This window comes from Ambystoma mexicanum, chromosome 10 (assembly GCF_040938575.1).
Source record: "Ambystoma mexicanum isolate Mex_15411 chromosome 10, UKY_AmexF1_1, whole genome shotgun sequence".
NCBI lineage: Eukaryota > Metazoa > Chordata > Amphibia > Caudata > Ambystomatidae > Ambystoma > Ambystoma mexicanum.
Genome location: NC_090932.1, coordinates 1,486,704,788 through 1,486,728,589, shown reverse-complemented (window position 1 = coordinate 1,486,728,589; position 23,802 = coordinate 1,486,704,788). Strand labels below are relative to the sequence as shown.

The 23,802-nt window shown below is 46.0% G+C and overlaps 1 protein-coding gene across 1 annotated transcript in view; it reads right to left on the bottom strand.

Annotated features, from left to right (window-relative positions):
• Positions 1-23,802, bottom strand: part of MLXIP (MLX interacting protein) — a 1,610,055-nt gene that overhangs the window by 119,158 nt on the left and 1,467,095 nt on the right. Inside the window, exon 15 of the mRNA XM_069619595.1 lies at positions 10,942-11,065. Coding sequence (XP_069475696.1) covers positions 10,942-11,065 — 124 coding nt within the window. The remainder of the gene's footprint in view (positions 1-10,941; positions 11,066-23,802) is intronic.

Below are 23,802 nucleotides of genomic sequence, written 5' to 3'. Positions count from 1 at the left end.
CCTCCTGCATCGAGCGGCCTTGTGTCTCCGCTTAACAGGCCTTGTGTCTCCGCTTAACAGGAGAACATATCCTCTAGCACTGTTTCCACAGGATGTCCATTACGTGCAGCTCGCTCTGAGGGACGACCTTCACCCTGACTCTGCAGGAGTTTCTCTCTTTGTTGTAGCTCATCTGGCCTCTTTATCATTCAGGCTGAGCAGAGATTGGATAGCCTGTGGATTCCCCGGTTAATGTAACTCTGGGATTCTTAATGGGTCAGAAACCACACCAGCCATTTCAAAAGGGCCTTGCACATCATTGCCTTGATCAACCCACATATAGGCAACAAACAAATGTGATTCTGTAATTGAGGCAGGAGGAGTAAAAACCTGGGTTGGCGATTCCTTATCCTTTAAGGGGGAGTTGTGCACAGCAGGATTCCCACTTTCCCTGTCCCTTAGCGGGTGTCAAGCCTAGTGGGCTCACCTCCCTAATCCCAAAGCTAGTGGCTCCCCCTTGTGGAGAAGGAACAAATTCCCTAGATTTGTCACATTGCGTAATCCATAATTACCAGGTTACTCACCGTAGGGACCACCTTACTCCTAGTCCATAGTCCCCTTTCCTCCATACTTATGGGACATCTCTCCGTCCTGTGGGACGGGACCGAAACACTTTTGTAAAAAGCATCCAAAAATTTTTTTCAAAAATTTGTCCCTCCTCTCTTTCCTGCGCGGGGCCCGACACGCGGCCGTAACCCCGCCCACCTTGGTCCGCGCCGCGCATCGCCCTTCAGTCCTTTTCTATCGCAGGGTCCAAGACCCATTAGCAATAACAGAGGAACCTTATTAGATGGGACGGCGGCGGGCATATGGAGGAAAGGAGACTATGGACTAGGAGTAAGGTGGTCACTACGGTGAGTAACCTGGTAATACTCCTACGTCCCGTCCCCTTTCCTCCATAATTACGGGAGATTCCCAAGCACTCCTTAAAGGAATTATGGGTGGATGGAAATAACCCTAACTGAAACAGGTTCTTCAGCACAGCCTGGCCGAACTGAGCGTCAGTCCTAGAGCTCATATCGAGGTGGTAATGCTTACAGAAAGCAGATGGGGAGGCCCAAGTAGCCGCTCTAGCGAGGGACTCCCAGGGAACATACTTCTGAAAAGCAACCGCAGCTGCCTTGCCTCGCACCTGATGTGCATGGATACCCTTAGGAGGTTTCAGCTTTTGGACGGTGAAAGATTCCGTGATACAGGCAGCAATCCATCTTGAAATGGATGCCTTAGAGGCCGGCCTGCCCTGGGGTTTACCGAAGGTCACAAACAGTTGGGAAGAGCTCCAAAGCTCGGAAGTCCTGTCCAGGTAGAACTTAAGAGCTCTTCGGACATCCAGGCAGTCTAGAACCCTTTTGGGTCCGAGGCAGGGTTCGGAAAAAAGACCGGAAGGGAAATCGACTGATTCAGATGGAATTCGGTCACTACCTTTGGTAGGAAAGCTGGGTTTGTCCGAAGGACTACCTTGTCCCTGTGAAAGACCAAGAAAGGATGCTCCACCGACAATGCCTGGAGCTCACTCACTCACTCTCCTCGCTGACGTAACGGCGACCAGAAAGGACACTTTCCAGGACACGTACTTGAGGTCAACCGTAGCCATTGGCTCAAAGGGTTTATGGCACAGCGCCGTCAGGACTACATTTAGGTCCCAAGGCGGGTGCACACTACGAACCGGAGCGTAGAGGCATGTCAAACCAGCAAAATGTCTCTTCACCACCGGGTTAGTTAACGAATAGGAACACCGGTCTGTAGAGAGGTAGGCGGAAATCGCAGAGAGATAAGTCCTGCAGGACAAGACATGAACCCCTGACTTTGCTAGGGAGGAGACAAAGGACAGCACCATGTCAATCGTCGCCACCCTCGGGACCAATTCTTTCTCCAAACACCAATGACAGAACCTGAGCCATTTACTCTTGTATTGGGATCTGGTCGAGGGTTTCCTTGCTGGCTGGATAATGCGCATGTTATCCGCAAACAACCCCAAAGGCTCTAGAGCTGTGAACTCAGGCACCATGCCGCCAAGTTGAGCGATTGTGGGGAGGGGTGCCACATCTGCTGTTCCCCTTGGTGAAGAAGATCGGGAGTTACTGGTAACCTGATCGGTGGACACACCGACAGGTGTTGAAGTTCTGAGAACCAAAACCTGGCCGGCCACCACGGAGCTATCAGTAGAAGAGAACAGTTGACAGAACTCTTAAACTTCCAAATTGCTTGAGGAACCAGAGGAAGAGACGGGAAGGCGTAAGCTCTCATGTTGTGCCATGGGATCTCGAGTGCGTCCCCCAGAGAGGAGGCTCCCAGCCCCCCTCTGGAGGCGTACTGAGGAAGCTTCTTGTTTACCGCCGTGGCAAAGAGGTCCACCTCCTGTGTGCCCCAACGCAAGAAAATCCATGAGAGGATCTCTGCCTTCAACTCCCACTCGTAGCTGACCACTGTCCGCCGGCTGAGGGCATCCGCAGTGACATTCAGCCGGCCCGGGTTGTGCACTGCAAGCAGCCAAACCCCATGAAGCACGACCCACTCCCAAATCTGAATGGACAGATCCACAAGAGGGGGAGACTTTGTTCCCCCTTGCTTGTTTATGTAGTACATCGACACTGCATTGTCCGTTCTTATGCGGACCACCTTGTTGACAATGAGAGGTCTGAACGCCTTGAGCGCCAGAAAAATCGCCAGAAGCTCCAATTGATTTATGTGCAGGAGCTTGTCCTGAGGTGACCAGAGGTCCGAGACCTGAAGAAGATCTAACGTCGCACCCCACCCGAAAAGGGAGGAGTCTGTCGTGATCGTCACCATGGGGGCTGGGTCCTGGAACCCCATGCCCACTGACAGGTTGCCGAGAGATGACCAGCAGTCCAGGTCCACTCTCATGGAATCCGGAATCATTATCCGTTTGGAATCCGGGTCCACAGCCTGACGCCAGGAACTCCTAAGAGCCATCTGGGTCTGTCTCATTTTGAGACGAGCAAGAGGAAGAGCCAGTACACACGAGGCCATAAGGCCCAGAAGCCTCTGGAACCACCAGGCCGACATGCTCTCCGACTGCGTAAACATCTGACACGTGGCCAACAGATCCGCCATTCTGTCCCTGGTCAGATACACCCTGCAGTCTATCGTGTTCCAACGAAAACCCAGGAAAGTCAGGGCCTGTGAGACCGTCCTGGAGGATTTCCGCCAGTTAACCGACAGCCCAAGATGGAACAGGAGCTGAAGGAGAGACTGGAGGTTGCCCGCTGCTGCCCAAGGGGCAAGGGCTGCGTAGGAGCCAGTCTTCCAAATAGGGATACACATGGATACCCTGGAGACGAAGATGGGCCGCAATCACCGACATCATCTTCGTGAAGACACGCAGCGCCGAACTGAGGCCAAAAGGAAACACCTGAAACTGGAAGTGCTCCTCTCCCAAAGAGAAACAGAGGTATCTCCTGTGTGGGTTCCAAATCAGGATATGCATGTACGCATCCTGAAGATACACCACGCTGAGCCAATCGCCCGCCTGCAACGAAGAGCGAATCTGGCCGGGCGTGATCATCTTGAATTTCTCTTGGGGTAAGGAAAGATTGAACTGGGAAAGGTCTAGGATGGTGCGCAGGCCAGCCTGGTTGGGTTTGGGCACCGTAAACAGCCGGGAGTAGAAGCCCTCCCCTCGCTCCCCAAGGGGAATGGGTTCCACAGCTCTGAGGAGCAGAAGTTTCTGAACCTCGGCCTTGAGGGAGGGTGAGCCCGACAGCTGAAAAGGAGGGTTGAGGGGTGGGGTAGGGGGTAAAGGTAAGCGGAAGCCCGCTCGAGCGACTGACAAGACCCATCTGTCTTCTGTGATGGTCTGCCACGCCTCCCAATGAGACGCAATGCGTCCTCCCATCGGGGTCTCGTGCGAGCGCGGAAAAACCTCATTTGGCAGGTTTATCGGTGGCGGTGCCACCTGAACCTGATGAGGAGGCTGAGGAGCAGGAGAAATACTGTGTACGCTGTTGTCTACGGTGGTTATTCCCCGCAGGAGTATCCACTCTGCGATTTTTGCGGTTGAGGAAGCCCCTAAAACCAGAGGAAGGTCGACCTTGCGACAACAGCCTTTGAGTCTTGAAGGGAGGCTTAACCAGAACAGACAATGATTTGGCCGTCTGAGTGCTGCCTTTGGTATTGGTGAGCTCTACATCGGTAGAAGAGTGAAAAAGCTCCTTACCATCAAATGGAAGGTCCAGAACCTTGTCTTGCACCTCCTCCGAGAACTTAGTGGCATGCAGCCATGCTTGCCGCGAGGTATCAACCCCTAGCATCAGACCCAGAGCCGAGGTGTCTAGGTGATGAGCCGCAGCCTCCAGGAGATCCTGGCCCAAGACCCTAGCATCGGAAAGGCCTCCTCTGAAATCCTCCAGCTTCTCGACCGGAATATGCTCCTCAAACTCCGACAGACCTCTCCACATCCGCATGTTAGCTCCCGACAAAATCAATTCTGCATTGGCCTGCCTGAGCTGCAAGGCCGAATTGGCAAAGATTTTCCTCCCTAGGGAGCCCAGGAGCTTGTCCTCCTTTCCCAAGACCTGAGTCGTCGTCGCAGAGGAGGAAGCTGCAGGTCTGGATTGCAACGTGGCCGCAGCCACCACTGTGGAGGAGGGAGGCGGACAAGACGACAAGGCCACTTCTTCTGAGGAATGTAGCCTGTACCTCGCGTCAATCTTTTTATTTACAAAAAGTCCCGAGTGTGGCTTTTTCCAAACTCTTCGGACCTCGGCCAGAACGTCCTAATGCAAGAACAGGCCGGTACGCTCCAAAGGAGACAAGGTGAACGCCCCAGAAAGCACACCCTCCTGCGGGGCAGGTGCCTCGGGCACCGGAACATCTAAGAAGCTCATCATGTCCAGTACCCGGTCATGGAAAGCTCTGGTAGAGCGGGGCAGGTCCTCGTTGTCCTGATCGCCTTCAGGGTCATCTGACAGGTCCGGCTCTTGCTGAGCCGAGTCAGGCACTGCCTTGTCCAATGGGGACAATGGTGGCACAGGCGGAAGCACAGGGGGAGGCACCACGGGCAAGGGAGGCGCCGGCGGAACCACCGACGGGACGGGTGGAGCAGGAGGCGCGGGTGGACAGATCTCCTTGAAAAGCCCCTTGAAATATTCCCTCATGGGGTCGGTGCACATAAGCGCTTGAAATTTACCGAAAAAAGCATCCTCAGGAGAATGTTTTGGAACCTCAGGAGGCCTCTCATGAGGTGGACAAATCCAGGGATGCAACGGGGAAGGGTGCCACACAGGCCCCTCTGCCGATGTATCCACATAAATCAAGGGAGCCGCCCCCGCGGGCAACGAAACATTGTGCGGAAGAGGCATCCGGGCATTCCAATCATAAACCGGCCGGTAAGGATGCACACAAGGGACCTTAGGTTCACCCGAAGGACCGAACCCTACACCAGGGGCCGATGGCATAGTTGTAGGGATAGTACCTAAAATGGCCGCCGTGGTCGTGGCGGGAACGGGCGCCATTTTGTCCTCATCTGAGGGGAACTGCGGCACGTGAGGAAGTGAGGCAGGGGTCCCCGTCGATGGATCAGGGGTCTTAATTTTAGCCTTAACGTAAGGAACCTCGGCAGAGCCGGTACTACGAGGCCTGGAATGTTTCTGCGACATACCAACCGCCAACTGAGCCTTCGAAGGAAGAGCCTCGGCACTGCCGGTAAAAGAAGAAACTTTCTTCTTTGCTCCCTCAACAGATCTGGTATCACCACAAGAGCGGGAACAATGCGCTGTCACCGACAGGGCCTTGCCCGGCCCCTCAGAACTGTTGGTAGCCTTAGCCTCTGTACGAGGGACCTCGGACCTAGGCCCGGGAGAAGCCTTATCGGCACGGGCCTCGAACATGCGTTCGGTAACCTCAAGCCCAGCCAAGACCTTGGGGCGTACCCCCGTTTTGTTTTTGAGGGAAGCCGAAAGAACGGCCTCAGAGCAAGCTCCGGTACTCCACGACTCAGTAGAACTGGGTCTACACACAGCCCCCACAGGAGGGCCTCGGAGTGTACTCCGGTGATCACAGGCCACTTACGGAGACCCTCAGAGAAAACTCCGGTAGAATTATTAGGCCCGACAGGCACCTCAGGGCGAACCCTGGTAACAGAGCGATCAGCACCCCTCCCGGCTCGAGAGGAACCCAGGAAGGTATCCCCCGGCCAGGGTGCTCTGAAAATCAAAGAATTTACCAGGCGTTTTTTCTTCTCGTCAATGAACGCCTGAAAACGCGAAGGAGGAGTCCGTCCGAACACCTCCTCCCACCGCTCCAACCGACGTTGAAGAGCCCGGACCGAAAAGGAGTCACAGTAAAAACAGGAGTCGAAGCGACGGTGACACGATGAACAGTCTGGAAAATCTCGTTTAAAAGACAGACTAGTAAACGAACGGTAGCGAGAGCCAGAGAGGGAAAACGGGAAGAAATCTTCTGAGGATGCAAGTGCGTCCGGCCCCGATCGGGCAGAGAAAAGGACTGATGGGCGATGCGCAGGCTGGAGCCAAGGTGGGCGGGGTTACGGCCGCATGCCGGGCCCCGCGCAGGAAAGAGAGGAGGGACAAATTTTTGAAAAAACATTTTGGATGCTTTTTACAAAAGTGCTCCGGTCCCGTCCCACAGGATGGAGAGATGTCCCATAAGTATGGAGGAAAGGGGACAGGACGTTGGAGTATTAAGTTTATTTATTGGTCATTTGTTATTTATTTATTGGTCATTTGTAAGGCGCTTTATACAATTGGCAAAACTGTTTCAAAGCACCCACAAGGCTAATTTCCCAAACCTAGTGAGTCCCCCAGCAGCTTTTCTGGATTTTTGGGGTTTGTTTTTTTTCTCCTGCTAAGAGTGAGACTCTTTTCCTCCTATTCTTGGGCATGTTTTGAGTGTCTTTGACTCTGTGTGTGCTTATGGGCTATGGGGTTTTCTTTCTACTCCATAGGGGAACATCTATTTTTTATGTGTGTGTTACACAGCACCCTCAGTGCAGTAACACAGGGGTGTCATAGTGACCCCCAAACATAGACTCCATACCCTGGGACTGACTACTGTCTCCCAGGGCATGTAAAGTCACCATTGACTTTACTAGTCCTAAATTGTGAACAGAACTAGTACAAACCATCATATTGTGGAAGTACTGGAAGGGGTTAATTATATTGCCCCTGGGTCTGTTTTCAAGGGGGCACTGTCCAGTCCCCCTTGCCGAGTTTCTGGCTGGTGGCAATGGTTACCACGCAAAATATTCCACCGGAATATTCTCTATGTGATTTTCCCATTGATTTTAAACGCACCACTTTTTGGTGCAATGTTAAAGATACCGCCGGTTTATTTAATTTTAAATCCCCGGTTGGGTCTTTTTGCCAGAACTCTTTTCTAAAATGGCCTTTGTGTCCGTCTCTGTAACTCTGACCAAGGTCGAGCCGTTTGTTCCACTATTTTGGCGGGCTTCTCCACAGAAGCCCTCCAAATGGTGCCACTCTGTCTGGGTTCCAAAGTAGGGGTGGCGGGGGGAAATTGGCACCCTGGACTGCGTTGCCTCGGCAACCCAAGTTGCACTCTACTCGGATTGGCCCAGTGGTGAGCCGCCCGGCTCACCACTTAGCATGTGTGATTGACAGCTAGGCTGATGAATGGGGTTTTTTCTGCATAAAAGCAGGGCCTTTGGGACTGGAACTTCAAAGGTCGCCACAGGACTTAAGAATCCTAAGAGGGAAGAAGCTGAGCCATCTGCAACGACGACACCACCGGTGAAGCCCTGCTGCAACTACCTAACCACTTTCCCGACGACAAGAGAAGATCTTCTGCTGGACGAGTCTTCTTCCTCTGAGCTGGTGGGACCAACCAGTTCACCCTTTTTGCCTTCCAAAGACATCTCTTGGTCGAATCGCCTGTGCCAAGCACCCCGGCGGCCGGATAGCCAAGCTTCACCACTTTGACCGCGAATAAAAGGAACGCTCCTTTTATTGACAAACTCCGCAGCTGGTTTCATCCCTGTGCAGTGCAACGACTCTATGTTTCCTCCTCAACGAGATCCTCTCTTCCCCTGGTCGAAACAACGAACTGCAACCACTGCCAGGAACAACTGCCACCGCTGGAGCTTCCTCTCTGTTTAAGGTACTGTGTCTTGCCTGGCCTCCCTTTCTTCGGTTTGCCCAAGGTGACCCTTAAATCCTTGGCTTGCCAACTGGGTTGGCCCCAGACCTCCTAACTTTACCTTCTTGAATTGCCCCAACCTCTTTTGAACATTCTGCAAAGACATTTAGTGCATTTTTAAACCGTGTGATCCTGGGCACATTCCGCTTTGCTCCCTTTTAAGTGGGCCTGGCCTATGAACTTTGGCTCTACAGTCTATACTGCCTGTATTCCCTTGCTGAGAACTCACCTGTTTTATTTCTATGCTCTGCCTTTTTCTCTCCCTTTAACTGAACTATTGGAGTGCCATCAGGTTATGCGCTCAACTCTGTTTAACAAATCGTGGTGTTTTAATTCTGACTTGTCTAATAGTTATTAAGGGAGGTGTGTATACTTTACCTGACTGTGTTTTAACTTGCTTTTGATTTAGAGTGCTAGTATATTGCCTAAAGTGTGTTTTAAATAAATAATTATATACTTTTTATACAAAGCTTTGGTCAGTGTTTGTTTGCTCTACTGTGCTTTTGGCCCTATTGTGTATACTCTATATACTGCCCTACTCTTTTTGAGAGAGGTCTGACTGCTCAGCCACAGCTACCAGGTAAATCTGGGTGGTGCAGACTGATACCAATTGGGTTTACTGCTTACTCCTGTAGTCTTAATCTTTTTGCAGTGTTCCCCAAGGGAACTGCACAGGATTCTGCCTAACAATAGTGCAAACAATAAAGTGAGACCAACAAGCAGGGAAGACAACCCTACTATGCCTTGTGAGTGTTCCGAACGTGCAAGAGCAGGGGGGAGGGTAAGGGATAGGTGCTGTGTGGCTTATGGAGAAGTGCTCGGGTGAAGTGCTAAGAAGAGAAGAAGATAAGTGCAGCCTACTGTGAGGAGGGTGAGACAAGTAAGCGCAATAAGTAGACAGTGGCTGGGATGAGAGATGTGGGAGGGTCAGGGCCCCGAGAATACGTAAGGGCCCTGCACATCAGTCACACTACTGTATGATTATCAGGGAAGAGAGAAGCAGAAGGAAGAGGTAAGGAGAAAGGTCTTGAGGCTTTTCTGGAACTTAAGCAGGTCCTGCTCAAGACGCAGAGGAAGAGGGAGGCTGTTCCAAAGGAGGGAACCCCGTGAGGAAAGTGACTGACCACCAGCTCTCTGTTTAGCAAACCGCTTCACACGTAGGGGTTGGTGCCAGAGGAACGCAGGAGTCTAGAAGGGGAGTATTTAGTGAGGAAGCGTTGAAGATAGAGTGGCCCCCGGCCCCAGATAGCCTTGCGGAAAATACTGAGGGTTTGTAATTTAATCCAAGTGCTGCATTTACTTTGAGTACCCTGTACTGCAATTGGAACCTGGTGTTGATGATATCATTTTATATTCAGTTGTTCGATGTATGTTCAGGTGAGGATTTTATGTCAGCGATCTTTTGAAATTTCAGAGTGTAAAATTGCTTAAAACGCTAACCGATCACCTAAGAAATTAACTTTTATCGCTTTTGTAAAAATGACAAAGAAAGAGAAACCTTGAGACACATCATCTTGCATTGCCCCGCTCAGTCATCAAATAGAGAAAAATACTTTACCAAACATCTTCAATATCTCTGAGCCCTTGATGTAGATGTCCGCTGGCATTTTATTTTCTCCACCTCATGTACCAGCATTCGAATTGCAACAGTGAATTTTCTAAACGCACTATTATTAGACCAATAGCTCTGAATTACTTTTTGATAATGCTGGTTGAGTTTCCTTATATTCATGTGTTCATATCATGTTCATTTTCATGACTTGAAGGCAGGTAGAACTGTACTGCTGTTTTCATTACTGCATTATAATGTTTTCTACAAATGATTGGTTTGAAGACAGGTAGAAGTGAATTGTTAATTTCTCAATTGCACTGTGGTTTCTGCTATTTATGATAAGTACATTAGGAGTTGAAGACAGATGGAACAATATTCAGATGAACGAGGTTAGTTAACATAATTGCTGCTCTTAGCTCACCTCTCATTGCAATTGTCTTGATATGATCCCTGACTATATGAGCTTATTTGAGAAATTTGACTTTGAAAGTCCATGACACTTAATGCCCATCTAAAAAAAAAAATAATTAAGATGAACAACTGTGAACCTGTATTCCTTATCACCTACTTATTGTTGCCGAATTGTTTTTTGTCTAATTTATGTTATTTAAAAAAGGTAGCTATGGTATCTACAATATGATTGTAAAACTGTGAATCTAAATGTCTACTTTTGAACTATGTTAATTGTAAACTATGTTATCTATTACTTTCTTAAGAAAGTTTTAAATTGTGTAATGTAATATTGAAAAGTTGATTTAATCAGCTATATCAATACAAAAAAAGAAATGATTTACACATTTATGTACATATATTCTCATGTATCCTCATGTGAGTAAAAATTAGCATCAGAATTAATTTTTCATAAATACTGTTTGATATGTTTACTTATTCAAATATAAAAAATATATTTTTCTATTCTGTATGTGATGCTTTGGTTAAGTTTCGGATATAGTTAGCAGTGGATTTAAAATAAACGGTGTGCCATTCTGATATAGAATCTTTGTACATCCATTTTATTTGTATGCATCTCAGATACAAGAATTGTATTTTTCTAGTCAAATAATATAACTACCACATATGATTTGTGAAATGTAAGTACTATTGTGTGTCGTAACCAGGAAATGAAAATTAAAACAAATGCAACAAACATAAGAAAAATGCTTAAGACCTACATTTTACACAATGCATGTTGTGAAAACTACACAAAAGGATACAATCCAGAATTTCCAGTTCTGAAGGGTCCTGCTTTTCACATACTCATCGAAAAGCACTCTTATATTATCAATTCTTTGTCGTGTTATGGGCACACCAGTAGCAGGAAGCTGTTGCTGACAAGATCTGAAAGGATTGGACACAATGATTAAAAAATTGATTTTTAAAATACAAAGCATTAATTGAGCGGACACTTGCACTATTCATAATTGCAACTTTGATAACTAATTCGTAAGTAATGCATTTGAGATCACATTTGTGCATGTGTTCATAATCCCATTTATTTAGCTAGCATTACAGAAGCTCTGCACTGCACTCAGCACAGCACAGGCGCCATGAAAGCTGCCAAGGCTGCTGATGCTCGCACAAGTGCTGATCTTCCCAAAAAGGATTGCTGATGGGCTGAGACACCCATCGTGACTGGGAGTGTGCTGGAGTGTTTGCGTTGGGAGGTCTGTTCCTAATCTCCATTGCTGCCTTGCTACCTGCAGTACCTTCTCTCACCATCCCTGCTTCCTATGCTCCAGTGCTCAACTACAAGAACCCAGTCACTTTGCGGAGCGACACAGAGTGTGCTGGAGTGTTGTTTGTGTAGTGAGGTCTGTTCCTAACTTCCATTGCTACCTGCAGTACCTTCTCTCACCATCCCTGCTTCCTATGCTCCAGTGCTCAACTACAAGAACCCAGTCACTTCGCCGAGCGACACAGAGTGTGCTGGAGTGTTGTTTGTGTAGTGAGGTCTGTTCCTAACTTCCATTGCTACCTGCAGTACCTTCTCTCACCATCCCTGCTTCCTATGCTCCAGTGCTCAACTACAAGAACCCAGTCACTTTGCTGAGCGACACAGAGTGTGCTGGAGTGTTGTTTGTGTAGTGAGGTCTGTTCCTAACTTCCATTGCTACTTGCAGTACCTTCTCTCACCATCCCTGCTTCCTATGCTCCAGTGCTCAACTACAAGAACCCAGTCACTTCGCGGAGCGACACAGAGTGTGCTGGAGTGTTGTTTGTGTAGTGAGGTCTATTCCTAACTTCCATTGATGCCTGCAGTACCTGCTCTCACCACCGCTGCTTCCTGTGCTCAACTACAAGAGCCCAGTCACTTTGCGGAGCTACATGGGGTGTGCTGGAGTGTTGTTTGTGTTGGGAGGTTTGTTTCTAACCTCCATTGCTGCCTTGCTGCCTACAGTACCTGCTCTCACCACCCCTGCTTCCTGTGCTCCACTACAAGAACCCAGTCACTTCGCGGAGCGACGCAGAGTGTGCTAGAGTGTTATTTTTGTTGCATGTGGAGCAGTGAGTGAATTATTGTTTCAAGTAGGTTTTTCCGATGCCCAGGACCTGACTGCAGCCAAATCACAGATGAGCTCTGCGAGTATTGTGCTTAAAGCGTCCCCCCTGTCTAGCAAACCCACCAAAGCCCACTCACCCTTGACACTGCCTCAGGACAAACATGGATCTAAAGGGAAGGGCAACAGTGCAGTGCAACAGCAAAAAGACACTAGGTCCTGGCTGCAGGACGCCTCCAGGGGAACTGAATGTGCAGGACTAGTTGCTGTTCTGAAAGGAAAACACTTCTCCAAATCTACAGACTCGTTTGAATCCACGAGTTCCCACTGTTCTGCTCTCTCTGTCATTAACATTGATTCAAGTAACGTCCTCGAGGCGTTGTTGCTTTCTGCAACTGAAACACATAGACTTGACCTAACAGACGATGAGCTCCTCCAGAACGAAGCCTGTACTTTACATTCTCCACATTCCACGAGGAAAGAGATGCTCAATGATGAAGATAGACAACCCTACGGTCTTCCTGATGGTTCACTTACTGATAGGGAGCAACGCCATTCCAGCCCTCCCTTCCTTGATGTTGGTGGTTTCATCAGTTCTATCATCGGTTCTGTCGCCTGGAGAGGATCGGGACCGGGGGAGCCAGCCTCGGATGGCGTCTCCCGCTGCATGTCCTGCAGGAGCTGACGTGGCAGACGGCCATAGGCTCAGGGGGGTGGAGGGAAACAGCATGCTCCACTTCTGTGCCCGATTATGCAAATGTGGAACCCGAGTTGAGCCGGATGCAGACTGTCCCGATTCCTCGGATGAGAACAGGCACGCCATCTAGTGTCTGTCATGGGTATTGCACCAACCCGTCATACCCTCATTCATGAAATCAGATGAGGTGAGGGATGAAACCAACAGCAGCATCCAACCAGAGATTGCTCTAACCTTAAAACTCAATGGAGTCTCATTGCCTATGCAACAGAGACCGCTTCTATTCCACTACCTATGGATGAGCCATATTCTCCATCAACTTCTACTGTGCCTCCTCCCTCCCTGTTTAGCTTGACACAAGCTGCGAGTGAGGAACCTATTCCAGCCTACAACACCTTTTCTGATAAAGTAACAGCTGCTGTGGCAACCTCCTTGTTGCCTTTCGTCAAGTTTTATGAAACGATGAATGACTAACAAAGATCAATCCACTCTCCTCGCTCTTATGCATTCGAAAATGATATTCATTCAATCTTTTATAACCTTGTTGCAAACTAAAGTAGAGCAAGAAATGGTATGCTCCAACAGGATACAGAGATCCAAGATGCCGTAGAGCTCGAAAGAAATGACACTAAATATCTGCTAAATGCATTGTTGGACCTTCTACACCAAAGAACAATGGTACACAATAGTAAGTCAGCTCCTATTAACATGACTGATGTTACTTTTCCAGTAAGTGAATCTATGAATTCCTCACCTACTGTTGTATCCCATATTGAGAATTCTTCTCAGAAAGCGGGCAGAGAGGTTTCTTTCATGCCACCAGAGACTACCTCTGAGGAAACTCCTCTGGCTCCTATTCCAGCTAAAATCTATAAACCTAAGACTGGGCCTGTGATTGACCTTACTGACAATAAGCAACCTTGCTACCTGCCAACAGTGTCTCTGCCTCCTCGTATCTCTCTGCCTAAAGCTACGAAATTCGGAGGCCCAAACTCCTTCTCCATTTTTGGTCACACGAAGAAGAGGAAACTAGAAAAAGAAAAAGATGGAGCTCAGCCACAAGTGAAGAAACCGAAATTCCAGACCGAAATTAAATCCAGAACACCCAAGATGTCTGGGGTGAAAAGCTGGATTTTTCAACCCAGAGCGCTGCCAAAGCATTAAAAAATCGGCAATGAAACGCATCTGGCTTAAGAATTATAAGTCCAATCTTCACCCAGACTCCTCGGAACCGAGAGGTCCTCGCTCACCCGCAAAGCTCAATGATACTTTAGAGGCATGTTTAAATTGCCCTACGTATTGCCATTCTGAGCCTGATGCCGCTGAAGAAGTGCTTTCAGCTCCCTCTCCCTCTTGGTCTAGGGACAATTTCATCAATTTCGTCTTTAACGCAGTTAGTGATAAGTTCCTAAGGTGGCGCACCGTAACTCAAAGAAGTCCTCTGAAAGACGTACATCTCAATCACAGAGCCTGGCGTTCTATGCCTCCCTTTCAAACTATATATGTAAAATGGCAAAACGTTGTCACCCAAAAGGCTACACTACCAGACACTTCTTCACAAGATCATCTAATGCCAAAATAGGCTAGTTAACAGGAAAAGAACATGGCTTCATACCTAAATCCAAACAGAAATTGTCCCCCCTCTAATAGAGGAACACAGCGGGACGATCATCCTCATAGACACCCGGATCTCTCATCATCAAAGGTAGTACTGGAACATCTTCTACCGGCACGAGATGGCCTGATGGCCTGATCATGAATCAAGCAAATGTAATGAGTCTTTTGCACTATGTTCCTTTGATAGGATTCCTCAAAACGGAGGATATCTTAATTGTCGACTTCCCTAATGAACACTCAACGCACAGCGTTATATTGCATCATCGCTCACAAAGAGTGAAAGCTTCACCTCGAGATGGCACATATGATTCTCCCGATGTGGTTTGACTGTTGAGGCTACCATCCACTGGCAACCTCTGGTTTGCAATAGACATTAGTATGGACGGGGGTCCATCTTCCCACCAAACCTTTGCGCAACATCAATAAAGAGCGAGGATGATCTTCTAAGCTGGAACTTTATCAAAATGCTTCCCCCGCCCTGAGGCCAAAGACTTGTTGGTTGGTCCATCTGTTCTGTCATCTAGAGGCTCAAAAGACACCTTGAAAATGACATCCATGACCTTAGATTCTTATGAGTGTTTAAGCTAAATAATACATCTGGTAAAGCCGCAGCCCAAAAAATAGGTCCTGCGATGACTGACAGTCCAGCTATTCAACCTAAAGACTAGTCACAAAGCTCTCTGCAAAAGGTCACCTTCTGGAACACTAGAGGTTCGGCCCCTCTTTCCAGAGATAAGTATATAAATGAAGGAGGACTGGATATTCTATGTCTACAGGAAACATGGCTCCAGGAGCCTCCTTCTCTCGATGGATTCACTACTCGATTCACCCCAGCATATGGGGGCGAGAGAGGATGACCTTCGGCGGGCCTAGTTACTTTTGTGAGAAACGGGTCTGGCTTTACGATAGTTTCATTCAAAAGCCCCTGCCCATTTCTACAAATAATTTGCCTGCAAGACACTCGCCTTGAAGGAGTTTCCAAAGGCTTGCTTATCAACATCTACTGGAACCCAGCCGTCTTATCCACAGACCATTTTCTAGAACTTGTGGCATCCTCCATTGTTCACTGAACTTCTCTATTTGAGCCGGATTTTATCATTTTGGGTGGTGACCTAAACGGTCCATGCATCAGTAAACCAGGACCCGTTTCCCCACAACAGGGTTACAAAAGCCAAAGAGTGGCAAGAGTTACAGAATGGTGATGTCTGCCTTCGATCTGCATATCCTCAAAGGAAAAACCACGAGTGACCGTCCAGCCAAACCAACATGGACTAATGGCTTTCAATCTAGTATACTAGATTACATCTTTGTCTCCAGTCAGCTAATCCAGAATGTAGTTTCTCTGGAAGTAATCATGAAAACCACCAGTGACCATACTTTATTGAAATGTACATGGAATGGAGGGACCAGGCGAAAGCCAGAAGTTTACATCTTGGACTTGGAGCTGGCCTCAGGGACTAACCGCCTCCGTATGTCGGAGCATGATATACTTTGGCTCTTAAACAAAGCTATAGATATGCTGTAGTGCGACGAGTGAATAGATTATGCCCCGCTGCTGCAGGAATTTCAACGGCCCATAAAACCAAATCTCTCACTGGAAATTTCCCCATGACATGTGTCGAACCAAAGAATAGCTCTCGAGAAAAATCATTTAAAATAGCAATCTCATACAGCTACGATTTAAGAACTGGTTGTTGCAGTATAAAGCTGAGCTGACACGAATAGATGCTGAACAGATGCTCCAAGTCCTTATCAACAAAGACGCAGGATCCATCTGGCGCTTATTAAATGGTCGTCAGTTGGGTGGAGGTGACCATCTACTCCACACAGTGCCTGAAAAAGTCTGGATTGACTTTTACGAGCAGCTACTCAAGCCAAAAGTCAGCACTAATCATACGCCAACAGTGCAGCCAGGTCGTGGCTGGGCACTCCAACTGGACCGTCTCAATGTCAAACTTTTAATCAAAAAAGCTAACCTCTCAAGAGACCCGGGACCGGATGGGATTTCGAACTCAATGATTAAAGAAACTCGGGAACTATGGTTTCCTTTAATATACACCTTGTTCACTAAAATCATGCAGTTTGATGCAATTTCAAATTCATGGCGCTCTGCGACAATGGTGCCAATTTACAAACAGGGTCCTAGATCTGGCCCCTCTAACTATCATCCAATAGAGCTGCTGGATTCAATGGGTAAGTTATTTGCTGCTTTCCTTTTAAAACATCTCCAATGCTGGGCCTAAAGAATCTAACATAGACGACCCTTCGACAAACAGGATTTGTGAAAGGGGTTGGCACCAAATTAAACCTCTTTATGATCAACTTACTTAAAGCCAAAGCCTTTAATGAGGGGAAAGAAATCTATGTAGCATTCATAGACATAAAAAAAGTCTTTTGACTGTGTCACGGGGCTTGAAACAGGGCTTCCCACTACCTCTGACCTTATTTGGCATGTTCCTGTCTGATCTTAAGGAGATTTGGGCAAAAGCTCGACTCTATCCACCCAAGGTGGCCAATGATCCAGTCATAAATATACTCTATGCAAATGACATTGTTCTGTTTGACCTTACCCCTATTGGGCTGCAACGCAGTATTAATGGCCTGGATGCCTATCTTATGAAAAACGGGCTTGAGATGAATCCAGCAAAAACCACTATTATGATCCTGGGAGATCGTAGTCGCACCCTCGAGATAAGTCGAGAAGAACATCGAAATGATTCATTAAGCAAAGCCTGCTAATAGTGACCGATCAAGTAACTCACTTGGGCTTGTTAATTAACAACAGTAAAACTGATCTGCCACTCCAAAAGAGTCTACTAGCTAAACTAAACCCTTTGATCACCCAAGGGAGATCGCTACATAGAAAGTTTGGGAAAGTTTCCATGGAGCCCATTATGACTTTCTTTAAGGGAAAAGTCACGCCTGTCCTTACCTACGGAGCCGAGAGGTTCCAACTAACCTCATGGCGTCTATGGTCTACCCTGGAAGTAGTCTTCTGGCAGAAAATTCTTAAGCTTCCTAATTTGATCCTGATGTCAGTGATTCGGTTTGAACTGGGTTTGATCTCATTAAATGGAAAGGTGACCTGGAAGACTCTTTCCCTGTATTGAAAATGCAAGGCCAGCCCCCCCCGAAACCTTACCAAATATTGGAAAGAGCATTGAGTTCCAAGGAAATTACTTGCCTATCGGAATGGGGAATCAGTTGTCTCGCCCTGCTAACCCATATGGATGTCCAACTAGAAGATTTGTTTTCCAACCCGGCAAGGGTAAAATGGAAACTATGGCAGGACGATTGGGTGAAGACAATCAAGGAAAAAAATCTATATAGATTGGAAATTGCCATGAAAACTGAACACAAGACGTGGGGCTCTCTACCCAAATACTTGACTAAATTTCCTAATTCCTGGAATAGGATGCAATATATGCGATTTAGGATGTACATACTCCCAACTCGCCAAATCTTGGCGCTCTATCATCCTGAAGGAATCACAGAGGTTTTTCGGTTCTGTCACCTAGAGGGGATACAAGAAACACTTAAACATCTCACTCTGTTTTTTACAAGTTTGACAGAAAAGAGAATCTTATACTTTGGACCTCTACTGATACGAAGACAATCGGATGTGGCTGAAGATTTGTGGAACATTTTTCAGTCTGGCCACACCTTTCCAGCGATTTTTGCCCTTGTAAAGTTTTTATAGCTGATGTTTTCTGATGTCTGAGCTTAAGACTAACTTTAAAGCATTACATCTTATGCAATGGAATATGCAACAATGTGCATTGATCTCTTATTTTGAAGACCTTTTGGATACAATGATTTGCTAACTCGGAACTAGGCTTCTGCCAAACAACAGATGAAACAAAAGGTTTGAAATAAACCAAATGTTTAAATTAAAAAAATGTGGATATTGCTGCACATGCCCTCACCCCGTTACACTTCAGAAGCTGTTATGCATTTCCGAACCTTTGCACTACACACAGCTCACATGAATATTGTCCTTTATCTTCAAACCATCAAGATAAAAAAGTATCAGTCCTTGATATTTAAACCGTGATTTAAAGATAGATTTGGAAAATATTCCAGTCATGACTTGAAAGAAGACTCAATATTTTCGATTGTTTCAAAAAAATGTTATCATTTAACCAATAATTGGATGGGTGCCTAAGCACCCCTTCCTCTGATAGCCATTTCTGATTCTCTTGAAGCCTGCTTTACTAGGCATCAACACACCAGTGGGCCTTTAAACCAATTAAAATATCAATGCTGGAAAACCAGAGTAGGAGATGAATAATTCATTGTTTTCCAGGATTTTCAATTTTTAGAATATTCACCCATTTGGAATGGAGTACTGAGCTGTATTTAGCCCTGAGATGGAATTTTGTCGTTTGATGTGACTCTTGAGGACCCCTTGTCTACTTTACTCTCAGCTCTTGCATTAAAGCTCAGGCTGTAATGTCTTGCAATTGTATGAGCAGGTTTTCATACACACAATTTTTGCAACTGTATATTGGCTTAAAGAGCTTTATATGGGCACCTTGTTTTTAGTACAGTGAGTAGTAAATCCACCATGAAAAGGTCTATTAGGGCTTCCATTATTTTATGCAGGCCAATATCCACAAAACAAGGCTCTGTTTGGAAAGTTTCCATATGTACAAAGAGCTTGGCAGTCACTCTAAGAGTTATGGCTGTCTCTATATAAATAAAGCAAGACTGTTTTCATATCCAGGGTGTAGAAATGCCCTCTGTGTTTGAGTTGCCAGGATTGCGACCAACACGGGTAAGGAGTTTGGCTTCTGTGGAACTTCAACACTAATTTAGGAATGAAGTTTATTTTTGCTCTGAGTATCATAACATTTTGGAAAGGCTCTTTAGGCTGAAAAATCTTGTAGTTCCATAATCACACCAGAGAACATGAAAGCAGACAACAATGCCACCTTCAATGATTGGCATTTGAGATTGGATAACCTTCTCACTGTTAACAGTGTGCCATCAACTTAGCAAGCACTATAGAAATGTCCAATATGATAATATTTTTTATGCTGTCAATGCCACACGGTATGTACCCCATTTTTGAAGTCAGGCAGTTCTAGTATCAATTTACAAAAAGGTTCATAAGTCATCCCCGGCCAACTTTAGACCCATCTACCTGATAGATGCTATACCAAAAAAGTATCGGAACATTATATGAACAAGATCAGAAGACTGGGTTACTGAGAAAAATAGAATTACGGGCACACATGCTGGCTTTGGAAGGGGAAGAGGAACTGCTTTTTATTTACCTTCACGTTGGATTTAAGCATGTGTATTTTTTTTTTAAAAAGGACACTGTTAATATTGTTTTTTCTTTAATGAGTTATTTATTACCCGCTTAATATGCAGAGGTTTCTAATCCCAGACCGGATGAACGAACCTGTGTTGCTCGACGTTGTCTTGTGCAAGACAAGCGCATTGTCCCTGAGCTATCCTTCCAAGTCTGTTGATTGTGTCAACACAGAACATTGCTATGTGACATACACTTACTTAGAGTGGTCAGAAGCCACTCAGGAGTGGTAACATAGGAGCTAGCGGGCATCACTTGTGCTCAATTTCTTATTGACGGAGGCGTGTGCCAGGGATGGGAATTGGCTCCATTATTAACCCTATTACACATTAATGAAATAGTTCTTTTTTTTAATAAAAACTTTATTTGGTTTAGTTACAATTGCAACTTTACAAACATTCATTTAACAGTAACATTAGACGATTAAAAGGAAGACAAATACAATATAACAGTAAAAGAGAGAATGAGTGCAGGAGAGAAAGAACATTCATTGCATTTCATGCATGTCATTTCAACTGTCTTGGCAGTTAGTTCTGGGTGATCAAACTCATCTTCATTTCAGTTGTTTACCATGGTAACATATATGTTTTGAGATAATACAGAAAACTTGTCTCCAGATTTTTGACATATCCATGCAAAACGATTTTTAACAATCTAGGGCCTTTCATCCCATGAGTCATTTCAATTACCTTGACAGTTAATTCAGCGAAATGAAATCAAGTTCATCTTCATTTCAGTTGTTTGACATGGCTAATATATAATATGTTTCGACATAATATAGAGAACTCAAAACACAGAGCTTTGTTAGTGTAGCTTCTTCACCAGATTTTTCACATATCCATGCAGGAAGATTTCTAACATACTAGTGCCTTTCATCCAATGGCTACACTTAAAGGAATAGTTCGGTCAACATTTTTTGTTGCCCCTACGGGTCGGCCATGTGTTTTTAAGCCTAAATCGCTTGATTTTAGAAAAATTTCCTATGGACCTTACCCGAGTTTTTGTCCATTAAACACACGCGAAAACAGGCATCAGGGAGCTGCCATTTTGTGATAATCCTATCATTTCCCCCATCGCCCTGGCTGACCTGCTTTTGCGGCACTAAATCATATCCCCAGCCCCTGAGCCTGTCATCAGCAGACGCGTATCGCCCATTTCACAACGCCAAAGCACGTCTCGTGTCAACATTCGCTGCGCTTCAGCTAATGACGTGTCGCCACGGAAATGGCAGGACGCCTCTTTCCTCAATAAGTATAAACAGACCGTTTCACAACACACAGCAGCAGATTTGCGAATCCATTCCTCTCTCTGTGTTACTTTGAGTATTCTATGACTCGTTTCTGTGCTCTGGTCAGCTACCTTCGTTGCTTGTAGCCCGTGTGAACAGATACCAGTACCACTGCTATCAATTATTTTAGTTTAACACACAATGGCTACAATAATGCCCTACATGTACGAGCCCGAGTATACCGAGGAGGAACTACTGGAAAGGGAAACACACGAAAACGATCGGTCTTCGGACGGCAGTTGGGAGGACGATTCAACAGCTGAAGAGCCTGGACCTAGTCGCATGGACGGTGTTTCCACATGGTGCACATGCAATCGGTGCGAGCTAATGCCAACTGAGGACGAGAACTGCTGCTGCTGTGAAAACTCGGGATGTGCTGGCATGGGGGGCTGTCACGGGCGCAAACGGCCAAGGTGCCAAACAGCATGTACACTTCAAAAGGTATCCCACGCCCAGGGGCCATCGCTCACATGGCCTCCTCAGACCCCGTGTCTCCAGGCAGGCCTCCCCCGAGGCAGGCCGCCCCCATGCAATAAACATAATACCACGACATACACACGTCATTCATTCACAAACACACCCGTTTCTAATACTTTATAAACCACTTGATATGTCTCATGAGAACATCTTTGTGCTTCGCAAGTCAACTCGTGAACCTTCTACCTGAGAAGCACTGAGATCTATGCTAATCTGCTAGTCGCCATGCTATCTGTGACCGCTTCGAGCAAACTACCTGTGGCCATCTACCTGTTCTCCTGCAACATACTGCTCGGCCTTCTGAATCCAACTGTTTGTTGGTCAAGGTAAGGCCATGTATCCGAGTCATATTTCGGTCATTTTTACATTTCAATCTATTTTCTATTACAGTACCCAATAGAGCTGTGGTCATTGATCTAATTGCTATTGACTTGTGTTTCAATTGTTATGCTATCAATAGATCTATTTATTTTCATCTGTGTCAATTGTCATCGAATGGCATCCTTCGGGGGTCCAGTCTATAATATAAGCATGTTTCCTTTTCGTGCAAGACAGAACATCCAAGGGACGAGTCACATGCTCAGAGTTCAGTGACATAATTTAAAACATTTCTGTAACTTATGCAAATACTAAGCCGCACATGATGAACTGGTATGGTTCCGGCGACCAAAACAAACCTTGCATTGAGCATGGTATGGTTCATTTATTATTTTATGACATTTTTATTCATCAAGGTTTTATAATAATCTTGATATTTAATTTTCAGAATTTTCAACAATGCCTGCCTGTTCGATTAGCGGTTGCCCTTCGAAGACCCATGTTAAATCTGAAGGCACTACAATGCATGTTTTTCCGAAAACTGTTGATCGAATAAGAGAATGGGTCAGACATTGCGGATATCCACTGGATGAGCTGGAAAGTAGAGTGCAACAAGTCTTTGAGGACAAGAGGGGTGATCGATACCGCATCTGCAGCCGGCACTTTCCCTCTAACATGTACACCACATCTTGGGTAACAAAGAAGAATAAACGGCGATCGACACGAAAATTGCTCGCAAACGCTATTCCCACTCTATTCGTCCACAATCCGCCACTGGTGAGTCAAGTGTCCGTTTTTAGCTTTAGGCCTTGCGGTAGTGTGTAGGTAGCCGAATTGATTCATTGATATTTTAGGTGTTGTTTCCAATTTGTAATACTTTTGACATTAATATGAGTGTATAGCTTTTTGAATAATGACATTTATCAATATATTATTTTTAGATTTCATAACGCACAAACGAAATCTACATATGTGCACAGGCAACTGTGCTATATTGCGCATTACTCAAGTATTCTGTCTCCTTACATGGCAATTTTAAATATTGCCATTTCATTATCAAACAATAATTTACCTTTACAACTTCTTGACTATCCCTTGAATCTGAAGCAAGAACATTCTACTTCCGTCAAGTGCTCGCAGTTATCAACCACTTCTAGCGCGTATCAGGTAATCATACTTGGCTATTCCGCTACAGACTTGTTTTATGCATGTCAAGTAATAGTTTTTATGTATCGTGTGATTATTTTACCAATTGTTTGGTTAGTGCTTTCCAATTGATATACATCTTAGTTGTCGTCCCCTGGTGTTTGTTTTCAGTTGTAATTAGTGTTATCCATACTAATGCAAGTACTTACTTTCAGGGAGATGCTGAAGCGTCCACCACATTGACAACAGCCCTAGATGTTCTTCAACAGCACGAGGTATGGATACTGACAGCTCCATCGACCGTGATCGTCAGGACTGGAACACTTGCTGTTTGATTGTTCTACACCATGTTTCATTTGTGGTTAGCCATTGATATGTACCTGTGCGGTCGACCCCAAGCGTGTGTTGTGTTTTCAATATTGTAATCCTTACTAATGCAAATACTATGTTTCAGGCAGTTGTTGAATCGTCAACCCACGCAGTTGATGCGGAGCCTGACATTCATACTAGACATTCATACTAACGCAAGTAATGTGTTTCAGGGAGTTGCTGATGCCTCCTCTTCAATACAATCATTCGTGGGAGTCCATGCAGAGCCAGAGGTATGGCTACTGACAGCTCCATCGAACTAGGTCATCAGAGCTTGAATACTTGTCGTTTGATTGTTCCACACAATGTTTAAATCTTGTTTTGCTATTGAGATGTACATGTGTG